At 37.5% G+C, this 21,774-nt stretch overlaps 1 protein-coding gene across 1 annotated transcript; it reads left to right on the top strand.

Moving 5' to 3' along the window:
- The first annotated feature begins 15,302 nt into the window (after nt 1–15,302).
- Nucleotides 15,303–19,410, top strand: LOC307123098 (cysteine-rich protein 1). Its single transcript, XM_079811488.1, has 4 exons — nt 15,303–15,988; nt 17,928–18,022; nt 18,211–18,265; nt 18,464–19,410. Exons 1-4 carry the CDS (start codon nt 15,946–15,948, stop codon nt 18,508–18,510), a joined length of 240 nt encoding a protein of 79 aa, XP_079667614.1. The 5' UTR covers nt 15,303–15,945; the 3' UTR covers nt 18,511–19,410.
- The last annotated feature ends 2,364 nt before the right edge of the window (nt 19,411–21,774 follow it).

Below are 21,774 nucleotides of genomic sequence, written 5' to 3'. Positions count from 1 at the left end.
AGTGAGAAATAATGTGACAGACCATCAGCGCGATTTCACAGCTCCAGCACAGCAGACTAAAACAACCGAGCACAGAGCGACTGGGACGAGTCCGTCCACAATTGTACGTACTGCTCTCAAACCCAAATTATTCACTAATGATGAGGCCCGTTTCACAATCTACCGTTTTCAGATGAAATCAAAGACAAACTCCCATAGCTATTAAGTGAAACCCTTCTAAAAACAATGAAAATATCGAATGGTTAGTGATCTGCCATTTCTACAGAATTAGCAACAAGCTTATAAACACGTGTATCTATGATACAACTTTAAAAAAGTGTATGTGGATGGATCATTATAGCTTTGTAAAGACATAGTTTAACTGCACACCCACTTAAGTATTCATATTTGGCTATATCCTACGTTTCGACAGACAAGCGGGCTTTGGCAAGGTACAAAATGGTGTTTGTTTGCTTCAGCTATTGCTCTTTATGAATCATTAGAACTAACACATTTTTAGCAATGTGTGTCTAAGACTTGGATAACATATAACCATATGCTACAAATTAAATTAGTTTAGAAACATATTTATTTATCCTTAAACAGTGTAGGCCTAATGTACACAGAGAACTGTTATCACAACAAAAAATATTTTCAAACTAATAATATTGATTTTGAAGTAGGTAAACTGATGGTGTTATTAGTAGCTACATAGCTTTTTGGTTTGCTTGATTGATGATTAAAACAGAAAATATGCAAATCAACTAGCCTTATCATCATCTCCAAATTTCCCCAGTATTTAGACTGAAATTTCTTTCGATCGTTCACATAGCTGGTTTTATTCTTTACCCTTTTTGTCCAACCATAGACCATATTATTTATATTATTATCTAGTGCTTTTTGTTTGTGCTGTGGTTGTTTCTTGGGTTATAATTGGGTCATTCCTGTTATCCAGTAACATTTTAGCTTTATAAGTTTTGGGAAGAAAAGTTACATGTTTTTAGCATTCTACCAGAATAGTGACACGTTTAACAATTAGGAATACATATTGGTCAAGCTCAGGGACTAAAATTATAATTATTATGGGTAGATTCATTGTTCAGACACTGGCCGTGAAGGTATTCCACCCTGTTAGGGACATATTTGGCCACCTTTAAATGCATAAAGTTTAAATAAAAATATATTGTAATAATAATAAGTATTATTATTATTAAAGCTAGATGATGCCTATGAAATCGATCGTGTTTCTATTGCTCTGGTCTAGTTGGACGACTGAAGGGAATGCAAACTAGAGAGATGCGCCGCTGAAGGGGAAACGCGTGAATAATTTACAAATGTTAGATGCGTCTCCAATTTATCTTGACAACACGTGTAAACTGCCTCTATTCACTTAAATATCCCCTGCACTTTTTCGATTTATGCAAACGTTTGATTTGCTTCGTCTATAGTTGTTAACATAGGCCATTCTTTAGGGTTCGTTGGACATTTAAACCTGATCACGCCTCTTTTTGGCCAGTAGCAATAGTGTGGACATAGAAGTCGACCAAGGCAAAACGAAAATTTAATGAAACTGAAAAAAAGTATGTTGTTTATTTTTAAGAGACATGATTCTAGATTAACTTCCCTTGGTCTTGGATTAATGTATTTTAGTCCAAATATCAAATGTATGTGAACATATAGGCTAATAGTATGTCCTGAGATAGTAGCTTTGTCCTGAGATGCTGCTTTTTAACCTAGCTCTTTCTTCTTTTTTTCATTTTTCATTTAGATTAACTGATTTAACCCAGAAATAAATGTGTTCTAACGAGTTAACAGATCTGCATTTTCCTTCAAGAAGTCTTCAATGAGTCACATAGGAGCTGTGAGTCCCATCCCACATTGACACCCTGTTTTTATCTCACTTTCTTTTGAAAGTCACATGCACATCATATGCTTCCCAGAATGTGTTTATGATATACTATTTATTCATGTCCTGTTATCTCTCTATTTGTAAGCCCCGAGCCAAAGTAAGATACATTGAAACGCATAGGATAGATACTATACACTTATAGTAGGCGTGTTCTGTAGTGATAATTTAAAGATTGGGCGAGAGATGGCAGCAAGAGGGGCTGCTTTGAAAGGAAATATGGGGGAGTGATAGAGAGACGGATAGGGGGATGGGGAGAGAGAGAGGATGGGGGAGGGAGGTGTGTGAGAGTGTGTAAGGGGGGGCTCGGCTGATATGCCCTCTTATTGGTTTGTTTAAATGGTGGGGGAGGGGCACCCAGCATACACCAGCTGTATGAGGAGAGAGAGGAGAAACAAAGGGTGAGATGGCGAGGGGGGGTATAGCATATATTTCCTCACTAATATTCAGGGATAATTAAAATTCAGGCAGGGCAGATGATTTAAAATCCTGATACGCTTAAATTAAAAATTAACATGCACCCAGATTCCGATCTGTTTCAATATTAAACACAAAAAACTAGTGAAAAACTTGCTTTTAAGTATAACTCTTTTATTAATACTTGATGAATATTTTACAGCAGTTTCATAATTTCAATTGTTACATGGTTTTTAATCCAGTGTCCATTCCCAGCACTCTTTTTTTTACTAAACCTTGACCAGGCAGAATTTATTCATCAAGAAATCTTTGTAATGCAGTGAAATGTGTATACGTACATAAGCCAGAGGAAGCTGTGCTTTGCATTATTTATTTAAAGGACAAAGGAATTACTGGAACCCTCTAAAACCAGTCTCAAAAAAGAGAGAGAGCGAGCAAGACCGGGAGAGAGGAAGAGAGCAGACTGGGTGAGAATGAGCGAGAGAAAGAAGGGGGGAAAAAAACACAGGAAATGAGAGAGGGAGAAGGGAGGAGAGCGCCCGGCCTCCTTGCGTTTAAGCCAAACCAAATCTGAGGGAATTGGCATTGGCCACTTCGCATGAGAACCAAGAGGAAAAAACTATAAGACAGAAAAGGGTTGAAGAGAAATGCCAAGAATGCAAAGGCAAGAATCAACACATTTAAGAGTCTTTCGTTCTGCTGGCTGACTTGCTCTCTTTTCTGAATGCAATTATAAACTACCACATTTTCACACTGTAAGCCAAAAGCCGGTTTTGATTAAGATGCGTCGACTTGGGTGTTGGTAGTCAGCATTAATTAGTGGAAGACCTGGGTTTAATCACCTCTGTGGGCCTGAAAACATGAAAACATGTCTACTAAACCTAAAAGTTCTTTAAAGGGATAGCACCCAAAAATGAACATTACCCCATTATTTACTCACCCTCAAGCCATCCTAGGTGTGTATGACTTTCTTCTTTCAGACGAACACAATCTGAGATATATTAAATAATGTCCTGGGCCCTCATTTATCAATGGTGTGTTTTCAGTTTCAGGCAAAGTGTGGGCTCTACCAACTTGCACTTATACGTAGAAATGTGTGTAAATATAAGCATACCTCAGAGCATGCTTACGCAGAGAATCTAGTGATAGAATAGCAACACTACACATAAAAAGCATTTAAAGGTGGGGTAAGTGTTATTTCAAACTGCTTTAGTAAAGTGTCTCGGGCCGTGGACCAAAACAAACTTGTAGCCAATCGGCAGTAAGGGGCGTGTCTACAAATGATGGGGAGAAGAGAGCGCTCAGTGCATGTCATTATTCAAAATACATGACACAGGACAGACGTAAGTCGAGAGATGACAGATATAAAACATGTGGACAATGTCTAAGGAACAAAAGAAGGCTTACTATTAGGTAAGAAGTATCAGCTTTCCAGCGTTGGAGAGAACTCAAGGAGCGCTAAGGCCTGCAATCGGACGCCGAGGTTGCTTTATTTCTTCTCGATAGCCGAGTAACATTGGTTTTGTTTTGTTTCACAGAACTCATCACACCTGCAAACTTGTCGCTTTTCGGCAACAATCGCCGTTTTCTTGGTCAATTGGGTCATTTTCCGAGTGCAATCTTTAACAGTTCACAGTCGGCTTGTTTTAAGCGCGGAACACACTTCAATCCGAGTTTCCACACGAACATATTAAGTATTCTGTCCATTTTATCACGAAATTCAAACGATAAATGCCGTTTTGATGTTCTATGTGGCGTGACTGGTCACTGATCACAGTTCAAGCGGCCACGCGCTCGTGAACGCGATCATCTGTGAAGGCGATCGATCATCTCTTACTAAAGAATAAACATGAATGACCATCTGAAGGTATGAGGATACATTACAACTTACTGTCATGTATATATGTGGTGTAATCGCTAAATCAGTGTTTCAACGGCGGAAAGACGTCAATATAACTGCTTGTAAACTTAACAATGTCATGTAACGTTAGCATCACATTTACCTCAGGCAGTCATTCAGTGTCCACAGAATTTTATTCACTAGAGAAATCAACTCTTTCACTAAATTTATGCTCTATATTAGCCTATAGTATATTCATTATATTCTACTTAACCTGTTAGTGATGTCTTGATTATTTCATGCATGTTAAATAAACCTCTCATGAAAATGACAGACACTGTGTATAAATTATTATATTTCAACAACAAATTGGAGAAAAAAACTATTTTATAATTAGATTTAGAAGTTAATACAAAAACTGCCTTATGTTAAGTTTACATGTTTGCATACAATGTGTTATTTGAGTGTTGATTATTATACCTAAAAATAAATAGCAACTGAATTTGGGCTAATAGTTTGGGCTCTGTTGTTAACCTAATATTAATGTGCAAGTAAGGGCTCCTTTTATAATTTACAGAAATATCTTCAATAAACTTTAAGATATAATTTAATTCATTCAAGGACAGACACTTTTTTTTTCTTCTTCAGTAAACCACTGTTAAATATAAAAAATAAATAAAAAGCAATTTTGTAAAACTGATTTCAAAACCGAGGTATGTACCGAACCGTCAGTTTTGTGTACCGTTACACCCCTACTCTCAGTCTTTTATATTTTGTGTCATGCATCACAACACTTCCTTGAGTTTCAGGCGTGTTGTAAATAAAATCATTTTTAAAATATAAAATGTGTCATTTTCTTTAAGTCACACTCAGAAATTAAAATCACAAAAAAAAAAATCGAGCCGGGGGCACGATTCCCCCCCGCGACACTGTCACCTTTTTTACTCTGAGGAGTTTGCAGGTCTGACTAATATATGCTGACTTTTGTTTGAATATGCTCGTGTGTCATGTTCGCTTGTTTGTCCATTTGCAATCGTATCGTCGTTTACTTCAGCGATGATAAAGACCCATTCATTTCCACATCCTATAATGTTAAACCACTGTCTGTTTCAAGCATCAGCTCGCAGTGTGTCCGAAAAGTAAGACAATAAACTCCTAATATATGTTTGTTTCCTTTGGTTCCTCTTTTCGTGATCGATATACCGGTAACCCTCTAATCTTGTCATATTTGTAATATGTCCGTTAGTTGGTCTGTCGTGCTATCGAGTTTTTCATGAGAACTGTGTTTGTGTTTTTGGGTAAGGGATGATTTTTTCACTGAACATTCGACCTGGATTACCATAGTAACATCCATTGCTTTTACTTATTGTTGGCATCATACCCTCGGCCGGCTGGTACAGCAGATTCCGCCATAGTTCTTGCCTGGGTTACGTACGTATGTGTGTTTTTTTTGGTGATTTGAAATATCAACATCGGTTACTAGAAAGCACTTAGGGCAGTCGGGGCCTAATGGTTAGAGAGTCGGACTTGTAACCGGAAGGTTGCAGGTTCGAGTCTCAGGTCCGGCAGGAATTGTCGGTGGGGGGAGTGAATAACCAGCGCCCTCCTCCACCCTCAATACCACGATTGAGGTGAGACCCTTGAGCGAGGCACCAAACCCCCAACTGCTCCCCGGGCGCCGCAGCAATATGGCTGCCCACTGCTCTGGGTGTGTGTTCACTACTGTGTGTGTGCACTTGGATGGGTTAAATGAAGAGCACAAATTCCAAGTATGGGTCACCATACTTGGCCACATGTCACTTCACTTCACTTCACTTACCCCACCTTCAATAATGCATTAAGCAAATCACATATGTCCCGTGTTTCCTTTAACTACAAAACTCATTTTAAATTTTTTGTAGTTTTAAACACGATGCATTGGAGTCAAACCCTATGAAAGACAGCTGTGACAAATGTGGGATGCAATTATTTCCATGGACCCAACCTACATCCAATTCCCTTACCGAAATCCTCAACAATCTTAAATAAAATGGGGAATCGCCAGATTCCCAAACATAATTGGAGCCATAGACTGCACCCACATCGCCATAAAACCACCATCAACCAACGAATTTAATGATGCAAATAGAAAAGGGTTTCATTCTGTTAATATGCAAATCATTTGTGATGCAAATTTGTTGTTGTTAAACAACGTTGCGCAACTCATTCTGTTTGTGAAGTTCCTCTTCTTTGCCATTATTGCGGCGAGGAAAAAACACAATCACGTAATTTTTGTCACCATACATGGTTTATTGGAGGCGTTTCCGAATGCTAATGGCCGTGAACGAGCATGGTACATGTGAGATTTATCAACAATTGCTTACTTATATGTGCGTAAGAACTGTGTGCGCATGTTTGATGAAAATATGGATTTTCTTGTACTTAGGCACATTCTAAATTTCATTCGTAGGACAAAATATAGCACCTTTTCTACGCACTGTTGATAAATGAGGGCCCTGGCTCTTCCACGCTTTATAATGGCAGTGAATAGAGGATTTTATTTTGAAGCCTATCCATTCATCATAAAAGTGCTCCACACGGCTCCGGGGGGTTATTAAAGGTCTTCTGAAGCAAAACGATGCATTTGTGTAAGAAAAATATCCATATTTACGCCAAACCAGTAACCCCTGACGTGATGTTGGAGTAGTGTAAGCTTTGATGTGGTTCAAACAAATAGGGCTGGGCAACAAACGCAAGCTCCTCTTCTTATATCGAAATCCTCCGACTTTTCTCTTTAAAAATTCTTGTTTTACGTCAATACGCCATGCGTCAGGGTTACTCTTTCAGCGTAAATCGATGCATACGGCCATCTGTTGGACGGCATTTTAAATATGGATATTTTTCTTACACAAACACATCGCTTCATTTCAGAAAGCCTTTATTAACCCCCCCGGAGCCGCATGAAGTAAGTTTATGATGGTTGGATGCACTTTTTTTGGCCTTCAAAATATCATCCTCTATTCATTGCCATTATAAAGCGTGGAAGAGCCAGGACATTATTACATATATCTCCGAGGGTATTCACCTGAAAGAAGAAAGTCATACTGTATATACCTAGGTTGGCTTGAGGGTGAGTAAATTATGGGGTAATTTTCATTTTTGTGAGAACTATCCTTTTAAAAATGCATTTAAGGACAAGTACAAGGAACTGGGACGTCTTAAGCTGTCTTTGAATAGTTAGAGGTCACCATTTTGGCTGGGACAGATGAGTTTACTGATTCGGGATCACTGTGATGTCTTTTGGAGTAGAAATAGTGGGATTCTGGTCTAGGTGTCCCGTGTAGCATCTTCCCTGTTAACATCAGAGGAGTGTGTTTGCCAAGTTTTCTATAGTGTGTCGGGGATAGATTCGCTGTCTGCTTTCAAGTCACATGGCCCATGGATGTCATGCCAAAACCTACTGAGACGTACAACACACACATTATAACACACACACACACAGTCATATACATCATGTACATGCCAGCTTGTCTTAGGCCTTCGGCTTTGTAAGTTAACGTGCCACATACTGTTCACATATGTTACTAATGCATGTCACTATGTTTTTTAACAGTCCCTTAAAAGCCAAACCTGCATAATCACGAATCATGACTCTCTGTAGTCAGATTTGCTAACAAATAACTCTTATGAGTTGGTTCTTTTAATGAAACTCAAACTCATTAAAAGGAGTTAGCATGTTGAATCAGTCTGATGAATTCTTCACTGAATGAACTCACCAAATCGGTTAAAGCGCTATAATCAACTATACACCAATAAGGCATAACATTATGAGGTGAAGTGAATAACACTGATTATCTCTTCTTCACGGCACCTGTTAGTGGGTGGGATATATTAGGTAGAAAGTGAACATTTTGTTCTAAAAGTTGATGTTAGATGTTTCCTGTTATAAGCAGGAAAAATGGGCAAGCTTAGGGATTTGAGTGAGTTTGACAAGGGCCAAATTGTGATGGCTAGACGACTGGGTCAGAGCATCTCCAAAACTGCAGCTCTTGTGGTGTGTTCCTGGTCTGCAATGGTCAGTATCAAAAGTGGTCCAAGGAAGGAACAGTGGTGAATCGGCAAAAGGGTCATGGGCAGCCAAGGCTCATTGATGCACATGGTGAGCGAAGGCTGGCTCGTGTGGTCCGACCAAACAGACGAGCTACTGTAGTTCAAATTGCTCAAGAAGTTAATGCTGGTTCTGATAGAAAGGTGTCAGAATACACAGTGCATCACAGTTTGTTGTGTGTGGGGCTGCATAGCCGCAGACCAATCAGGGTCCCCATGCTGACCCCTGTCCAACACCGAGGTGCCAACAGGGGGCACGTGAGCACCTTGGGTCCTGCCATCCATGTGGATGTTACTTTGACACGTACCACCTACCTAAGCATTGCTGCAGACCATGTACACCCTTTCATTAAAAACTTTGTGTCTGGTAACTGTGGCCTCTTTCAGCAGGAAAACGCGCCCTGCCACAAAGCAAAAATGGTTTAGGAATGGTTCGAGGAGCACAACAACAAGTTTGAGGTGTTGACTTGGCCTCTAAATTCCTCAGATCGCAATCCAATCGAGCATCTGTGGGAAGTCCATTGATGCCCCACCTCGCAACTTACAGGACTCAAAGGATCTGCTGCTAAAATCTTGGTGCCAGATACCACAGCACACCTTCAGGGATCTACACTCTAAAAAAAGGTTCTATATGGCACCAAAAATGGTTCTTCGTTGTAGTCATAGAGGAACCACTTTTGGTGCTATATAGCCCCATATCTTAACATGTTCTGTATATGCTAGCGGTGCTATATAGCACCTTAGTTAGCGGTGCTATATAGCACCTTAGTCAAGGAACCGGGGAATAACCTCTGAAGCACCAAAATTGGTGCTATATAGCACTTAAAAAGGTTCCCCTATGATTACGAGCCAAGAACCATTTTTGGTGCCATATAGAACCTTTTTTTTTTTTTATAGTATAGTGGAGTCCATGCCTCGACGGGTCAGGGCTGTTTTGGCAAAAGGGGGACCAAAGCAATATTAGGAATCATAATGGTCATAATGTTATGTTGGATCGGTGTATAAGTGCCATGTAAAAAGAGTGCTGCAGGGAAGATGTATTTTTGTAGGTTAAAACCCAGAAACAAGTGAACATTTTAGCACTTCTGGTTCCAACATCCTGAAGTCAATGGGTTTATTTGAATGAGATTGTGGTTAAATGCCTGAAATAAGGTCTGTGTTTAACACAATCTCAATATATTTTCATGTTTCTCCATTTATGATTGCTTAAGCTTTTACATATCTTGACAAAGGTTAACAAGTGGCTAAATGGGACTACATCGGTTGTCGGGAACATTAAACGTCATCACTGTGAACAGGAAAACTCAGCTACTCACTAGTCCACTTTCACAGCCCTGTTGTGTTTATAATAACGCTCTTGCAAACTATCCTCAAACTTTCGGGGGAATTTTTACTTTTTTTAACATAAAGATTTGTCAGAAGAGATTATTGATAGTGACATCGAAGTAAATTGACCGTGGTGTAGTTTGCTTATAGCCTTCTAAGTCTTCTAGGCTTCTAAGTTCATGAAAACTGTGTTCATTTGTCATGATGAACAAAACGTGTAAGAATCATAAACTTTCATTGGTCACAGAGCTTATTTTATGCAATAATCCAAAAGCCAATGGAAAAATCCTATTAGGTTTTTGTTGAAGGAACCAGGGTTGGCCTACAAACATATGCTATCACTGCAATGCTCTATACATCATTACTTCAATATAACCATTGGCCTCTCTGAGGTTTACATTTATCTGTAAACTTCACGGCATTTGTTCATGTTTATCCTCTTTATTTATCTATACCATTAGCATTATGGTAATGCAATGAAATTAAAGTGCCGCTATTATGGTTTTTTGGCTATTCCCTTTCATGCAGTCGGTAATGGAATCGTTCTGCAAATTGTAAAGTCAAAAGTGCAAGATAAATGAAGTTATTGTCTTCCAAAAGAAAGAATTGACTCTGAACCGCATTAATGTGTCGTTTGTATTTCTAATCCCACTGCATAACGGTTCTACATCACTAGAAAATACATTTGTACAATGCCCGCTTATGTTGTACGTTGTTGTCAACAACTTGACCAGCCCTCAAACGTCATTTTACTGACGACTGCTAAACGCGAGATTCACAAAACGCTTGCTCTTGAAAGATGCGTCAGTACCCAGTTTATTTGGACAAACTTGCTCCTCAGAATCCCAACCTGTAAGTATGATTAATTATTGATGTATATATTTCCAGCTAACTCGTCCAACTCGGCTAAAGGTTATTACTGTCTTATTGAACTGCTTAGCAGCTGTGGGCCACTATTACCTACAACTGTGTCTATTGATGCAGATTGTCTGTCGTTCTTACTACTTTGAGTAAAGGATGGAGCAGTATTTGTTTTACAAACTTTAATGTTACATCAGTTATTCACGTTAGTGCTCGGCTAACGTATGTGCTGTTATTGATACAGTTCCCTCATGTGCACCGCAATAAATTAGAAATATACACATCGGTTTGTTGATGGACATACTCTTGTTAATGCTGATGGTGAGGAATTACAACTGCAACATCTCATATTGTACCATAGCGTATCACTGAGAAACGTCCTGCTGAAGTCGTTTTTGCGATGGAGGTTCAGGTTGAATAACTAGTTCTTCCAATGTTTCATCATGTTCCAGACAGAGCTGAAGTTCAGTTATGGTAGCGGTCATTTAGCTTCTGAAATACGCTGTAAGCAGTAGACCCATCACAACAAGGCCATCTGGCCAATCAGAGCAGAGTAGCTCGTGGAAAGGAGGGATTTAGAGAGACTGAATCATCGGACGAGTCGTTTGAGAATCATTGAAAAATTTGGTTTATGAGAAAATGTACCTTTTTGACCTTTGATGCATGTAAACCTGTTGTAGGAGACCTCCAAAACAAAATAAGGAGCCTTTAAAATGGCATAATAGGGGCACTTTAATAAATATGCCTACCTGATGTAATAATATGGCAAGGAAAACTAAACAAATATAATCTAAATATATGTTTTATTTAAGTAATTTATTAATGTTTATATTTATTCTATCATTATTATTATTATTATTATTAATTTTCTTTGCATATACTCTAATGGAGGTTTCTAGTTTCCACCTAGAGAGCTTAATTTTAGCTCTCTAGATTGGTCCTAGAATGAAGAAGTTTGGAAACCCCTGCACTATATACTCTATATAAGTCTTACTTTGCATATATTACCAGAAAAAGGTGTATTATTCAGAATATTTGAATATATAGTGAAACATTTTGTAATAATCTTTCCTAAATTCGAAGCAAAGCTTTCACTACACTGAGACACTGACACAACTTAGCCCAAAGCATCTGACTCGCTTTATCCCACAGCTACCATTTAGGGTGCTTCATTTAATAATTCATGGCTAATCTTTAGCCAAAGAATTTACATGTTCATTGGCAATTCACCAGCATGTTTAATGTATATTTTCTGACCTGAATAAATTTGCTTTGACCTTAAAATTAATTTTATGTGCCATGTAGAAAATATACTTTGAAATGCAAACAGTTTTGAATAAAAAATGATTTCCATTTTTCTCGTGTTCATCTTCCAGTCACTTGCAGCTGTATAAGGTGAGTACTTTCTAAATATGTATTCACATGGCAAAAATTGTGCAGTTTGCTTGATTAAGAGGGCGACATAGCTTACCCCACTCTCCCCTACTCTTATTATATCCACTCTCCTCCATTTCTCAGCCAGAAAGAAGAGGATTTAGGCTAATTTTTCAGAGCCAAACCAAACCAGCATGAAAAAAGGACAGAAAGAGAAGCCCTCCCTTCCTCTAACCCTGTTTTGCTCTTCTCTGTGTAGTTTGGCAGTAGACGTTAGTGAGCGAGTGTGTGTGTGTGTGTGTGTGTGTGTGTGTGTGTGTGTGTGTGCGGTCTGTGTGAACAAGCGCTCATGTGGACGGGCTCTGACTCTGCTGTTTGGTGAAGTTCCCAGTTAGGCTTGATGGGAAATGCTTTTTTATCCCTCACTGAATGAAGTTGGTTCAGCATACACAAGACTGTAGAGTAGCCATTGGACCAAATGCTGAGAAGAAACTCATGCCTGATGCTTACCTGCCCAACAGAACCCCACTTTTAACCCTCTGTGGTACGTGTCATGTTATTCATATGAAATAAATTACCATTAAACAGTTAGGGCGTGGTATGATTTTTTGTATGTTTTTTAAACATCTTATGCTCACCAAGGCTGCATTTATTGGATCAGAATTATTTAGTCCTGTGATGACAAAGCTGAATCTTCAACATCATTACTCCAGTCTTAAGTGTCACAAGGCCCTTCTGTAATCTGTTTTCATAAAATTTGATTTTATATTGATTTTACAAATTAGTTGCAGATAAACACACAGGTGAGCATTTACACTCTAAAAAGCTGGGTTGTTTCAACCCCTTGTTGGGTAAATATGGACAAACCAAACTCAACGGTTGCCTTTGTCCATATTTGACCCAAACATGGGTTGAAACAACCAAGCATTTTTTTAAAGTCCATATTCTACATCCCTTAATCCCAATTCCTATCCAATACATAAACTTGACAACTACCTTACTAACTTATTAACCTCTTAAGCTCTGGGACAATTTTTGGGATTTTTGCCTGGATTTGGCCTACCCAAATTGAAAAGCTTCCCATACCCACATACAGTGTGTAAATACACAATTTTGGTGTCATTTTAAAGCTACACTGTGTAACTTTTTTAGTTTATTCTTAGCTAAAAACACAGTTCTTTCAAAAATGTATGTGCTCATTAATGTATATTTACTTCTTTCAAGTAATAAAGTATTCTCGTAAGTTTATAATATGCCATTGAAAATACATACGGGTGAGGGGTTCGAATGCCGGTCGCCATGTTGCCCCTCCATCTTGAAAGTACATTAGCCAAAGAGGGACATACCCGTAAATTCAAGCTACGCCCTTTCGCGTTTTAACACTCGATGGCACCGTGTCGAATGTGGACGAGGTCGAACTGGAAGCCATATTAATTTTGGACTAAATCGGCCACCGTAGGAGTTAAAACGAAATCGGAATTGAGAGGAACAGAAACTAATATTCACTGGATGGTTATATACCTTTTCACCGCTAGATAGGGGAAAATATCACACAGTGTAGCTTTAAAGGAAACCTTTGAAGTTTTATGTAAGACGGAAATTACATAAAAAAAGGTCATATTCCTCCATTTAGATTCATTTGAAGAAATCTTGCATACATGATCCAGACAAAAATCTTTTTTCCAGTATTTTCTGGAATGTATACATAGTAGCCTAGAAATCTAGACGCACACCAGCGGCAGCAAATCTAATTTGCAGCCAGGGTAGTCTAGCAACTCTCCGTTGGCTTGCGAGCTGGAAAAACCAAACTCTGGTCAGGCCAATCACATCGTCTATAGAGTCGGTGGGCGGGATTAACATAATGACAGCAGAGTTGCCGTGGTTCTGCGTGCTCCTTGAAAACAAAGAAGCTGGCAAACAGTGGTCTCTGGAAGATTTGGAGTTAAGCTTTTCTTTGAGAAAAGAACAAAGAATGGCACAGAAGTCATTCTTAAGAAAGGAAGATGTGTTCTGAGTTTTGCCGACCAGATACGGCAAAAGTTTAATCTATCAACTAGCTCTGCTTCACCTTCTTCGTTGCTCTGGATTGAGCCCTGCCAATGGTGAGTTTCCAGACCCAACATCTTGATGTGGGTCTGGCTTGTCAGGCTAGGAATGTAGTGGAAACAGCCAAAACTGTCTGCAGGGTGCTAGAGCACACAGGGCCTGAGTTACACACTTTCAAAAATGAATTTATAGCCAAAAAAATCAAACAGTATCTTTTTTGGGTGGGTTATTACAGCTCAGACAACATATACTTACATGCTTATCCCTTTTAGCAGTGTTTTATGTAACTTCAAAGGGTTTCCTGTAAAATGACACCAAAACGTATTTAGAGAGCACTGTGGGTATGGGAAGCTTTCAATTTGGGTAGGCCAAATCCAGGCGGAAATGCTACCAGAGTAATTTAGTGTAAATAACTTACTTTGTGTAAAACAAATGCCAAAGTGATGCATATCTCCAGAAAGTAGAGATTCTAAGCTTTCAAATGGTACCACATATGAGGTCAGATACATGATGTCATTCCCTGTACAGGGTCCGCAGAGTTTAAGTGGTTAATAAACAGGAGTTTATTGAGACAAAAGTCGTAGTTAATAGACCCTTTTCACATTTCCGGATTATATTTTTATATTTTTTACTTTTCACATTATATTATATTATAATATAATTAACTATTATAGCTGTGATGCATTAAATATTTTTTGTGTGCCCATTTGCTCACATAGCAAAAGAAAAACGCCACAATAGTGATTTCACAACTTTCAAAATGAGGGAAAAAATAGAGTGAGATTGATAACAGAAGTGAAAAGAGAGAAATATGTTCATTTTTACCATCACTCCCATAGACGCTATTACTAAACACCCTCACAGCAGCAGTAACTTTTTTATAGTAATTTGATGCAAAAGTAATAAAATACAAAGTATTAGTGTTATAAATGTACATATATTTTTAAAAAAATTGAAAATACAAAAAACATTGCAGGATTTACGATATTTATGACCGTTAAAACGCGTCATCACAGTCTGTGAAAAGGGTCTATAGTTAATACATTTAAAAAATGCTGGGCTATTTCAACCCAACTGTTGGGTTTGTCCACATTTGACCCAACCATGGGTTGAAACAACACAGCATTTTTTAGTGTACCATTTATTATTTAGAAGAAATCATATGCAGGAATTCCAGATTGAACTGTTCAGACCATAACAAAGCTTGTCCTATTCAAATGAAGTCTTATGTGTTTTCCCACCCAATGCATGCGTTGTGGAGGAGTTGTGTGTATGTGTATAAATCATGCTAAACCGAGGGCAATAGTGCATTGCAACTCGAGCCAGACTCCTAATTCATCCTTTATATCTCAACACACACATACACAAAACACACTCTCAGTCTCGGCATCAATGATTCTCCTTCTCACGGCTTTCTGTGCTCATCCAATCAAGCGCCTTTCGGTGATGTCATCGCTCTGTGTGAGTGTGTGTGCTCGGCAGCAGTTTTGGGTTTCTCCTAAACTCCCGTTCTCCCACACTGGAGCTTTTTAATCTCTCGGATGGAGAGAAAGAGGATGAAAAAGCGAGAGCGGACAGATCGAGGGGTTGAGAAGCGGCGACCATGACAACACATGAAATCTGAGCGGCTGACATCTGTGTCTCTCTCGTTCTCTCTGTCCCTCTCAATCTCTCTCTCTGTTTTTTTTTCGTTGACTCGCATCCAGCAAACAACCCACAAGCTTTCATTTCATAAACAGACTCCGACAAGTCTGATGACCTCACACGGCCCTCGACATCATCTTTGATTTCAAACCTCAACGACTGACCACAGCAGAAGTGTGAATGAAGCCTTTTTAAAACAGCAAGACTGACTTAAGTCCAACCCTGCTCCGACAGACTCATCATATCACAGCACCCACAGACACTTCTGACCAACATTTTCCTCTCTGTCTTCTGACTGTTTGCATTGTTGAGCATATTTTCTTTTGAAATCATTTCTTGCTTCCTGTCACGGCACCTCTTGCCACATCCTTTGCTGCACCGAGAGGCTGTCACAGTTGAGACGCTCACACATTTCCTGCATCTCAAACATCTTGTGCATCAAAACTATTAGAGATCCGCTACAACCATGGTGAGCTTCTGTCCTATATGTGGGAAACCTGTTTATTTTGGTGAGTGGCATCTGGGGTTGGAGGGATCCATCTTTAACATGCTTAAAACATACTGCTTAAGATGATTTTGAGGTATTATGTACTCATCGACAGTGATGAACGTCAATATAAAGCATTGAGATGCTGCATGTAATGTGTCAGCTGTAATCAGCTTCTGTTTTGTGCTTCTGTGTGCTCATTATTTTGACTTGCTGTTGAGGAATTCAATAGTTTATGGATTATATTGTGCCCAAGTTGTGGTTGCTCATGTCTAGTTGTGCGATAACGTTTTAAATATTAACGGTAGAGCATCGGAAAAAGGCCATCGCAGAGCATGCTAAATGTTAAGCTGAAAGTAGCTTTAGGTTCTGCCTTTATGCTCGATGAAACTAGTTGTTGTGGAACTAAGTGCGTGTAAGCCTTATCTGTACATGCATTTTTGTAGAGTTAATCAGCCTGCAGCCTAACCGCCATCAGTGCCTCACGACATGACGCACAGGAAGTGTCTGCCTGTGGCAGGAAGTGGAATAGGCCAGAGCGAGACAGGCTTAACTGTTTAAATTGGCAAACAGCAATGCAGAAACCTATGGACACTTGAAGAAAGAGGAGAATTTGGACAGTAAAAGCTTTCAGCCAGTCAGCTTTCAGCATCAAGACCGAAGAAAAAGCTCCTTCAGTTATTGAGGTTGACTGCAGGCATGTGTTGATTCTGCCAGGAAGAGAAAAGCTGACCAAGATGTTCACTTTCAATCTGATCCTGGTTCAACCTAGAGGTTTCATGTGCTTAAGGTCAGGGTTTCAGTAGGAGGGCTCGTGCTAGGCCCACATGAAAGGGTAATGAAAGGGTAATATATCCAACCCAACTGAGAATGTGAATGCAATCCAAAATGAATGAGAAATCAATCCAAGATGGAAGTGGAATCTAAGATTCACACTCTGAATAACCACCTTTGTAACTGGAGTGTCAGGTTAAAACTAACAGAATTATTATTATTATTTACAGCAGAGAATCATTTTGACATCCTACAGTATGTAAAAAAAGAAAGATGTATTTATAATATGCACTTTTCAATAGACGTCAAGTTTATAAATAACTTTATAACCAAACAAACTATTAGGACAAGTCCAAATTCTTCTTCTTTGAGTTGTTTCAAAGGATGAGCAAGAATAATTTGACTCAAAATTACAAACACAAACAATTTTTTCTTTCGAACCACATGCACCAACACGAGCCACGTAATAAGACCAGGAAAATGCATTAAGGAAGTAAATGTTATCAATTTTAAAGTTATAAAAAGAGATTGAAAGAGGAAATTAAAATATGATAAGACTGAATATACATTATTGGGTTCATATATGTCGGTATGACCGTAAAAACATTTTCAAATCTAAAACTATTAAAAACCCTGGTTGAAAAAATAAAACAAATATTAGATGAAAAAAACATAAATGTAAAGTTTAAGTTGAAGAACTAAACGGATTACTAAAAATAAAGTTTAATAGGTTAAATAAAGTAATAAAAATGACAAAAGCACATAATAAAATTACTCTAACTGAATATATAAAAATATAAACTAATTCAAAATCTTAATCAATACTATTCAATAGTATATGAATAGTACTAAAATAACACTGGTTCTAATTTACTAATTTATTAGGTTGACATGTTTTATTTTGGTTTAATTCCCAAACCACTGCACACATTTATCCCAACAGCTCCCCTTGACTCTTACTAAACTTATGCTGCCTTCGTGCTATCGGAAATGTCCTACTTTCGACGTCTGAAGTGATTACGAGCTTGTCGCATTTAAAGTTTGACTGGAGAGGGCATTCATGCCTAATTTTTTAACTAGGAAACTAGTATTTACGATAATTCCGATAGCACGTGAAGACAGCATAAATCCAGCTTCAGTAAAAGCACCCGGCTGATTGATTAACCTTTGACCTTTGATTCATGCAGGTGAGAAGAAGAGGTCATTGGGACGGGATTATCACCCATTATGTTTGAAGTGTCACAAGTGTAAAAGACAGCTAACACCTGGTCAGCATGCAGAGGTATACATATATATTCACTTTATCATATGGTGTCTTTTCATGCATAAATAATACCAAACACTGTAGACTGATAATAACATGCATTGAGGTGTTACATGTGTTATAATATGCAAACCGCAGTAAAGAAGTAGTTGACGGAAAGAGTACTATATTCAGATTTTCACAGTTTTTTTTAAATCTCTATGCAGTATGATGATAAGCCATACTGCACTAACTGCTACATGAGAGATTTTGGACCCAGAGGTGAGCGCAAATGACTGTATTTATTATAATATAATATAATATAATATAATATAATATAATATAATATAATATAATATAATATAATATAATATAATATAATATAATATAATATAATATAATGTAATGTAATGTCATATATCATATCATATCATATATCATATAATAAAAATGAATCAACTATGTTGTTTCTTTGTGCAGGTAGCCGAAAACCAGTTGCTCGGACCTTTAACACAGCTACTTCTTAAGAGAGATCTTGCAATCTTGAGAAACGCACAGCATCTAGATCTACAAATGACAACACATCTACAGTATCTGCTTTACACTGTAAACCATTGGACAATACTGCCAAGTTGATCTCTCCTAACCACAGAGTAAAACATAACCCCGTCCTTTCCATTCATCATAAACTCATTAAAATAGCAAGAACCAAATTAACAGCCATCCATGTTGGCATTCTCTCAGGGAACGGAGCTTCTACGAGTTTATTCTAGAATTATCTTGCCATGTTTTTAGAGTTATGGCACTTCATTGAACATTATTCAAGAAGTTGTGTCTTTCCTCAGTTCCTGGCCTTTAGAATCCATAATATATTGGCATATAAAAGTGTTGGCATATACAAACATCATGTGTTTTTGGTTTAAAATACAGTCAAGACTCTGTATACCATTAATTAATTGATTAACTTGAAACACAATGTAATTTTTTGTGCTCTGTTATTGTTTGTTCTTTTTTTTTCTGTGATTTTGAGGATCAGAGGCAATAAAACAAAGGGTATTTTTTCATGAGGCAGCAAATCTACAAAGCAAAAATGACAATAATTAATCATTGTGTCTTTTTAATTAGAAGCAGAAGCTTGCGTCCCGAACCTCATGGCGCATATAAGATGGCTTTATCATTTTTGTTATCCAGGAAGAATACATATTTGATTTTATCTGTTTTTTCCCCCTCATTAGTTCATTGAAAAGAAGCGTCACTCAAAGAGATGAAGAGCCAGTATTGTCAACTCATTAAATCAGAAGTATAATTAATGTCTCTTATCCTCAAATCCATACAATATGTTTAAAAAATGAATAATTTAATAATTGTTGTTTGTATTGATCACATTTTTTTAAAAATAAAATTGTAACTGCCTACAACTGGAATATAAATAATATTATAATTTCATATTTTAGAAAATATATGTATATAATTTTATCTATTTATTAATATATTTGTTTATATATATATATATATATATATATATATATATATATACACACACATACACAAAACCAGTCATAAGTCGCACAGGTATATTCGCACAGGTATGGGTTTTTTTATGCCAAAAATCATTAGGATATTAAGTAAAGATCATGTTCCATGAAGAAATTTTGTGCATTTCCTACCGTAAATATATCAAAAAATGTATTATTATTAGTAATATGGACTTCATTTGGACAGCTTTGAAGGCGATTTTCTCGATATTTCGATTTTTTGCACCCTCAGATTCCAAAAATCGTCCTATCCAAACAAACCATACATCAATAGAAAGAAAAAAATACTGGTTGATGACCCTTATGACTGGTTTTATGGTCCAGGTTCACACATATATATTTATTTTTATATGTATATAGCTGCTTGCTAGCGTATTGTCAACTCACTTATCCTCAAATCCATAAAATAAACTGTAAAAAAAATGTATGATTTAATCATTATTATATTTTAATTGATCATGTTCTTTTCTGATAAAAATTGGATTTGAATAATTGAAGATTTATACCTCAAAATGTAATGTCTACAATTGTAATTCATAATTTATTTAATTAATAATTATTTATTATTTAAATAATATTTAATTTAATAATTGCATATTTGACAAAGTTAGATAAATTATATAAACAATTTTAAATATATTTAATTGTTATTATTATATTGAATTATTAATGAATAATTATTCATATTAATTATAATTTTAAAAACTATTTTTTATTGTATTTCCTGCTCATCTCCATAAGCATCCACATGCATTCATACTAAGTATGATTTACAAAAACACCCATCATCTGGAGCCAGAGAGAGAGACAGCGAGGAGCTTGGCAAAAGGCTGTTTTCACAAGGCCAGGGCAGTCTGCTGGAATGTGTCTGTGAGTGTGCGTGTGTGTGTGTGAGCTGGCAGCCTTTCTGTAGCAGACCTACTGCTGGATACCTGCTGTTGATCCTGTCAAACTCTCACATGCACACACACACACAGGGCCTGTTTGTGCAGGCATATGTGCATGTGTGAGCATGGCCACTTTCAAGTGCACATATGTGATTAGCTTCATGCATGAGCAAACATTTGCACTAAGGAAGAACATAAATCAGGTGAAGCTCCCAGACTTAGTTTGGTTATCATTACCACTCCTTTTTTCCCTTTCAGATTAAGACAGAGAAAAAAATGAAAGCACAAAAAGGTGGCATGGAGGAGGTGGAGGGATTATTCCAGGGAGCGAGCGAGGGAGGGAGGGTGTGTGCATGTGTGTAAAGAGGGTTCCCTGCTGCAGCGTGTCTTTGAACCCACCCCCACCTTGACAGGTCACATGGTTTGTGTGATGCCAGCTGTCTCATTTGCATGTGTTTTAACTACACCGCAAATCCATCAATTGGGAGAGAAAGTGAGAGAGAGAAAGAGAGAAGGGGCGGAGATACAAAAAAGGGGCTGCAGACACAGTAGAAGAACTGATTGATGAAGAAAGAGAGAGATGCCTTCATTCCTATGGGCTTCAGAGATGTGGAGGTTGTTAGATGCCCAACACACCCTCTGAAGGCTCATTTGATATGTGCATGGCGAAGAGCAGGGATCGCCCATGTTACATTACTGTCGCTAATATCCATATGGCGCATTCTATAACTGGGGTGCATTTCACATCAAGACAAAATACATTATTTTACAGACATTTAAGAGATGCAATTCATGTAACGTATTTAATGTTCTTTCATCCATTTGCCATATATACACGATTGTTTTTTAAGATTCATATTTTTGCAGATATACATGTGATTTTTATTACAAATCTGCCTTTTTGCATAACATTAAAATGACCAAAATTATCTTTAAAGGGATAGTCCACCCAAAAATGAAAATTATGTCATCATTTACTCATGGAGTTCCAAACATTTCTGACTTTCTTTCTGATGTGGAATGTAAAATAAGATATTTTCAAGAATGTTGGTAACCGAAAAGTCACGTTTTCCCCTTGACTTCCACTGTACTGACAAAAAAATACAATGGAAGTCAATGGGAACCAAAACAGTTTTGTTATCAACATTCTTCAAAATATCTTATTTTGAGTTCCGCAGAAGAAAGAAAGTCATTTTGAAGACCCACTCAATTGGGACACTGCAAAAACTGTCATTTTAAGAGACAGCAAGGCAATTTCAAGGAAACTGAAACGTAAGGTGCACAAAATATTTGTGAGATTATGATTTCCCTTAGTGGATAAAATAAATGTTCTCAAGAAAATAGTTTGAAAAAAAAAAATATATATATA

This window comes from Gobio gobio (genome assembly GCF_949357685.1).
Source record: "Gobio gobio genome assembly, chromosome: 3".
Classification (NCBI taxonomy): Eukaryota; Metazoa; Chordata; class Actinopteri; order Cypriniformes; family Gobionidae; genus Gobio; species Gobio gobio.
The sequence above is the reverse complement of the archived record's forward strand: the minus strand, read 5'-3'. Positions and strand labels throughout refer to the sequence as shown.

Coding starts and splice junctions, on each gene's coding strand:
- LOC307123098 (XM_079811488.1), top strand. CDS start 15,946: ATGGTGAGCTTCTGTCCTATATGTGGGAAACCTGTTTATTTTG. Junction 15,989..17,927: donor TGGGAAACCTGTTTATTTTG/GTGAGTGGCATC, acceptor TGATTCATGCAG/GTGAGAAGAAGAGGTCATTG. Junction 18,023..18,210: donor CACCTGGTCAGCATGCAGAG/GTATACATATAT, acceptor ATCTCTATGCAG/TATGATGATAAGCCATACTG.